At 41.3% G+C, this 6,297-nt stretch overlaps 1 protein-coding gene across 1 annotated transcript; it reads left to right on the forward strand.

Moving 5' to 3' along the window:
* The first annotated feature begins 3,054 nt into the window (after window positions 1-3,054).
* hyal6 (hyaluronoglucosaminidase 6) lies at window positions 3,055-5,962 on the forward strand. Its single transcript, XM_053427451.1, has 3 exons — window positions 3,055-3,960; window positions 4,164-4,253; window positions 5,483-5,962. The coding sequence occupies exons 1-3, from the start codon at window positions 3,055-3,057 to the stop codon at window positions 5,960-5,962; spliced, it is 1,476 nt and encodes a 491-aa protein (XP_053283426.1).
* Window positions 5,963-6,297: the final 335 nt, after the last annotated feature.

Here is a 6,297-nt window from a genome sequence, read left to right on the forward strand (position 1 = left end):
CCTACACATGTTGTATTTTGAAAAAATCCTTTGAGAGTTTCATCAGATCAACTTTAAATTTGGCGAGTGTTATTTCAACTCCACGAGGATTAAAACTAACTCAAACGGTCTGTCTGTCCATGGCATCAAAGTTTGATGATTCTCCAAAAAAGAGAGATTCATGATCCTCTGTGCATTGTCCAATCTGCACTTGATGGCTTGTACCATAATACCTTGTGTTTGTTTGATTAGCTCTAGTGTTTATAAGACACATGTAACATGATGCACAGAGTTAGGAATTTAGTGTTAAAATGAGCAGAAGTATCCAGAGCCATGTTCCAACATCATCGATTACTAAGCACACACACACTCCTGCAGACAAAAGTTCTTGCCACGGATAATGACTTTTAACTTCATTGCTTAAGATCATCGGTTCCCAAACTGGCGTACGCGTACACCACAGGAAATTCATTGTATTTGTAAACCTGCTTGGCAATAAAATCAAATCGTGATTCTGATTCTGATTAAGACTCCTATTTTGTCTATTGAGAGCAGAGGGAGGACGCTGGCAGGCAGGTCAGTTAGTGACAGACAGGTACGGCAGCAAATAATTTAATTTGTTCAGAAGGACATGAAGGGTATCTCCAGATTGTAAGGGTTTCAGAAACAATTTACCAATTCGCCATTACTCTAAGAATCATACTGTTCAGCAGCCCTCTGCTGGAAAAAATTATGTGTTTTTTATAACAATAATATGATACACGGAAGTAAACTGCCCAGTCAGAAGGCTAGTGTGAGTGGTAGGCAAGTTTGTTTAGTAGTTCACATTAATTATGCTGAAGCAATGAGGATTTTTTGGGAATCGTGAATATCCCTCTTTTCTTAATTTATGGCAATTCATTTAGTAGTTATAATTGTTGAAATATGTCAATCCCGACTGACTGTCTGATGTCCATAGAGCCAACCAACTATGGTGGCAAACCATCAGGATGGTTAACTCAGTGTGACAGCTCACCCCCCTCTGTCCACATCTGGATCCAATTAGTTGAGTTCAGCTTCTTTTCACCGGTTTGTTGTCTCTGTGTGAGACAAAACATCAAACTTCGTCTCCTGTGTTAGTCTTGACTCAGACTTTTTGTTTTGGGGGGTCCAGCGGCTCTAGGTCTCTCAATGGTTTGGTGGACAGACTGACTGGCTTAACCGCACTTTGTTTGTTTTGGATCAGCATAACCAGAAAAAACATAACTCAGGGAGGATTATGAAACTGGTGCGAGACACACACACAGCCTTCAAAAATGCTTCACAAAGCTGAAGCGGACACGAGGGAAGTTCTGAAGAATTCCAACCCTCCTAAAAAGTTTTGCGGGGGAAATTTTGACAATTTATTTGTGACTTTATAAACTCTCAACTCCTCAACCTTTCACTGTCATCTCCTTCAGCTGTCCACTCACTGATCCACATCCAGGATTACTGCGATCATAAAGTTATTTTGCCATTAAAGTCATCAGAAAACTTCAGCTCTGGGCCAGCATCTCCTCAGATGAATGAAAAGTTGAAATGATTGGAGGAACCTCAGCCCACTGGTGGTTTCCTGCAACCCTGCTCTGGTTACAATCCTGCAAAGAGAATGATGAGAGATTTTCCGTTGCGTCCTCCGAGGCAACCTCAGTGGTCGTGTTTCCCAAGAGCTGGGTCACAATGTCTTTCCCCCCCCCCCCCCCCGACTTTGGAAAACATTAAATATGAATTACTTGCATATGAGGGGGCGCCAATAGCAATTATATGGGGACAGTGTGTGCATGTGTGTTAGGGGGCTCTTACATAAAGATCTGAGGGAATAGTTTCAGAATAATTATAAAAAGACAGCTTAACACGTGTTTGACTATGTACTGTTTGTGCAACTGAGGAGACAGTATACACAGAATTAGACTTTAAACTTAATAGATGTGGTTCCACAATAAAAATACACATTTTGCTGCAACATATTGCTGCTGTAATGTGAAACTTACAGCAGACAAATGTATGGATCCTATTGTCTAAACTGTTACTTGACTTAATATTGCTTCAAGACAGCAATTCATTTTTGAGGTTATATCATAAAGAACTAGTGAAAACCATCAATATCTTTATAATCAGAGTGTGCATTTCATTTGAATGCATTCTGTTGCTTCTGTATTCAGCAAGTACGGAAACTGTGGTTGCAGCGGTTAGGAGCAGTATAAAGAAATACGTTGATAATCTCAACCAGGCCTGTCATTGTTTTCATGGCTAAATGAATGTCGCTGAGTATCTTGCTATTTAAGTAGGAATATGATGTTCACATTCTGAATTTCTTCACTGCTACCAGACCAGTGGCCGATCTAGGATTTTTCTAAATCAAGGGCCATGAAAGGACCTTCCTTTACACAGATTGGCCAATTACATGTCCAATTCCCATGCACAATTGCTGATTTAATAATTAGCACATTTGGGTAATTTCTTGATAGTTTAAAGCAAAGCCACACATCACTGAATAAATGTAGAAAATTGCTCCTTGTTCAGCACATACTTAAAAATACTTAGAAAATAACAATAATTCTTAACAAATTGTCTTATTATTATTAGTATCGTTAGCCAGTGACTAGTTTATATAAAAAAAATACTACTTTCGGGACAGGGCAATATAGGGGCCTATCAGATTCCAGCGCACAGTCTGACCGTGGTAAAAGCATTGGTTATAATGGATGTGAAATGATGAGAAGTAAAGGAAAAGAGGGAGTTTATCCTGATTGCTCTTCCTGTCCCCAATGTCTTTGCTGATCTATGATTTGAACTAGCATCTTTTCCATTGCAGTCCATCAGAGAACAGGGGAGCTTTGTGTTTTGCTCCATTGTGTAATTTGGAGCATTCACTTCAGTGACTTCATTTCATGTGTCCTGTCACAGGCCTGCTTTATTATCTATGTTCACTGAAGCTCATAATGTCTTCATTTCCTCTCTAAATGTGTAACTTTTCCTCTCTCCCTGTGTAGGACCACTAATTGCTCCATGAAGAATCGGGGGCCATGGTACAGATGGGGCTCCCATCTCCTTGCGATGGCCTTATGGGTTGGGATTGGAGTAAAGCTCCAAGTTGGGGGTGACCAGATGAAGCCGGCCCGTGCACCTCTGATCCCCCATCGGCCTTTTGTTGTCGTGTGGAATGCACCTACGGAGTCCTGTCGACTTCGATTCAAAGTAGACCTGGACCTCAGTGTTTTTGATATCGTAGCGAACCACAACGAAACCCTCAGTGGACCAAATGTCACCATATTCTACCACAGCCACCTGGGATACTACCCATACTACTCCAACTCTGGGTTCCCCATTAATGGTGGCTTGCCACAGAACCAGAGCATCTCCAAACACCTGAGTAAGGCCCGGACTGACATTGACAAGCTTATCCCGCATAAGGATTTTCGAGGCTTGGGTGTCATTGACTGGGAGAACTGGAGGCCCCAGTGGGTCAGAAACTGGGGCTCCAAGGACATATACCGCAACAAGTCCAAGGAACAAATCCGGAAACTTCACCCAAATTGGCCAGAGAGCAAGGTAGAGAAAGAAGCAAAGGAAAGCTTCGAAAGAGCCGGGCAAGACTTTATGAATCTGACCTTAGCACTGGCTGAGGGCCGCAGGCCCAATGGGCTGTGGGGGTTTTACCTGTTCCCAGACTGCTACAACTATGGGTACAAGCAGCATCCACAGCAGTACACTGGTGAATGTCCAAATGTCGAGCATGTTCGCAATGACCATCTGATGTGGCTGTGGAAGGAGAGCTCAGCCCTCTACCCATCCATCTACCTCGACTATGAGCTCAAGTCCTCCCCCAACACTGTCAAGTTTGTCCACTATCGAGTCAAGGAAGCCATGAGGATTGCGTCTATTGCCCGTACAGACTTCACATTGCCTGTGTTTGTCTACTCCAGAGCTTTCTATGCCTACACCTTTGTGGTTCTTTCTGAGGTAAGTTTTTTGTCTTGAGACAGATGATTAGGGCATCTGCTCACAAGACGTCTTGAATAAGAAGAAAACCACTAAATAAAATAAAATGGCCATAAAAATTCTTAAAATAACCTCAAACCTGAAACTAGTGAGTTTGCAGAAGGTGTTTGTGGAATAAATGTCCTGAAAAATCAGGGAGAGTGTTAAATATCTGTCTGTTTAAGAGTGACCTGCTTCATACCATCGGGGAGAGCGCCGCTTTGGGAGCATCAGGCGTCGTCCTCTGGGGATCATCAGAATACTCTCGATCACAGGTAATGCTAACTAATGGTAAACATCAAAAAATATTTCAAAATGATGCGTTAGCACTGACTTAAGTGGTGCAAAGCTGGTTTTTATTCAACAACATGGACTACAAAGGTCTTTAAATATATTTCAACATGAAATCAATTTACCCCTCCCAAAAAAACCGAGCATTCATCATATTCTCACATTAACACTACATTACAGCATACATTACATAAGACACTCCACAAAGTAATAGGAAACCATGGATGGCGTATTGTTTGCAGTCACAGTGCATAAAATAAGACTTCATGATGACTGACAGTGATAATTCAAAAAATACATCTTTAATTTCTCCTCCATAACCCTGTGTTTGAATCCAGAAGACAAGAGAAACATGTGGTTAATTGGTTAGTATTTCTGTTGGTGACATTTTTTGCAACAAACTCTGTATCTTAAATCAACAGAAAGACATTTTCTAACATGATACATCTGAAATTGTGAAAATAAGCTTGTACTCACTTGTCATCAGAACCATGACTTTCAGCAACAAGTCTTACTTCTTAATTGAACACAAATGTTGTTGTTTGCTAACGCAGGGGCGGCTCCTGGCATAGGCAACCTAGGCAGTTTACTAGGTTGCAAAATGCAGAGAGAGCGCCACAAGAGGCTGATTTATCATGACGTGATAGGTGCATTTTTGTCGACATGAATAGCTTCATACCTCCAACATTGCCATCTTTGACTCTAAAGATGCTGATGTTGCATATGTTGCTGTAACAAGAGAGATTTGTCTTTCCAAAATTAAAAATACAACAGCAAAAGTGTGAGGAAAATTCAATAGTAAATGTTCTGTATTTATTTAGCGCACTTAAAGTGCTTAAAATGAAGCATTAGAAGAGAGTATGTCTGCTATATCTCTCATCCCATCATCTCTGAACTGTGTATGAACGACAAGGAAGAAAGAGATACAAATAAAAGCAGCGAACCATTTTTACAGCTGTTGATGGAATGGAAAATATCCAAACAGACATGCAAAATTGATATTAACTACTGATATTATTAATGTATGAAATTCAGATCCAAATGAAAATCCCGACCTAATTTAAATCTGGTTTCATCAGGCGACTGTTGGGCCTTGGCAGAACACTCTCTCAATGCAAAAGTTTGTAGTTAGGTATGAAGTTAAAAAACATAGCTATATATTATATACATTTTAACGGACTTATGATTGTGTTTTTCCTTCTGCCTCCTACAGAGGAACTGTCTGACAGTGAAGAAGTATATCGATGGCCCACTGGGACATTATGTTATCAATGTCACATCAGCTGCTAAGTTGTGCAGCAAAGCATTGTGCAAGAAGAATGGCAGGTGCGTCCGCAAGAGCCTCGACTCAAACGCTTACCTGCACCTTAATCCACGCTTCTTCAACATCCACCGCAGGCCGACACCAAGGGGCCCCCATTTCCACGTCAGCGGTCACCTCAACAACTATGACATCCTGGACATGAAGAACAAGTTCACCTGCCAGTGCTACCAGGGCTGGACGGGGGTCCATTGCGAGATGCCCCAGGCCCCGCCTCCACCTCTCCTGCCTCAGCCTGCCATCCCTCTGCCGCACCCCCATGAGAACAGCCTGTTGGGGGATATCTTGCTCCTCCTATCCCTCCATTTCTCTTGTCTCTGCATCATTATCTTCCTGGGTCTTTGTCTGATTATTAAGTGTCTCAATCTGTAGCCAACAAGACTCAAGCCATTGTGTGTTAGCTCTCAGTGTGATCAGCTGCAGTTTCTCAAATGTCCAATAGATGTTGTTTCAAGAAATCTCAGACTTTCCTGAAAATAATAGGCATACCTCCAACTTCTAAAATTCAGCTCTCACTTACTGAATTCACTTCATCTAATGTGTACCTTAGTGGTGACAATTTTTTGACTTAAGAAATATTACACCAAAAATCTCGTTTTATATAACTAACAACCAAGCAGACTTAACACGTTGCCCTGTAAAGTTTGTATCTTGCCCATTTGCAATTAATAATGTTAAAGATTTAACGTAAAAAACGTCCATAAAAA

Source organism: Pleuronectes platessa, chromosome 7 (genome assembly GCF_947347685.1).
Source record: "Pleuronectes platessa chromosome 7, fPlePla1.1, whole genome shotgun sequence".
NCBI lineage: Eukaryota > Metazoa > Chordata > Actinopteri > Pleuronectiformes > Pleuronectidae > Pleuronectes > Pleuronectes platessa.

What these genes read in the sequence shown, in the direction of transcription:
- hyal6 (XM_053427451.1), top strand. Translation starts at nt 3,055, where the DNA reads ATGGCCTTATGGGTTGGGATTGGAGTAAAGCTCCAAGTTGGGGGTGAC. An exon ending in CCTTTGTGGTTCTTTCTGAG is followed by an intron (nt 3,961 to 4,163) that starts GTAAGTTTTTTG and finishes TGTCTGTTTAAG; the next exon opens with AGTGACCTGCTTCATACCAT. An exon ending in CAGAATACTCTCGATCACAG is followed by an intron (nt 4,254 to 5,482) that starts GTAATGCTAACT and finishes TGCCTCCTACAG; the next exon opens with AGGAACTGTCTGACAGTGAA.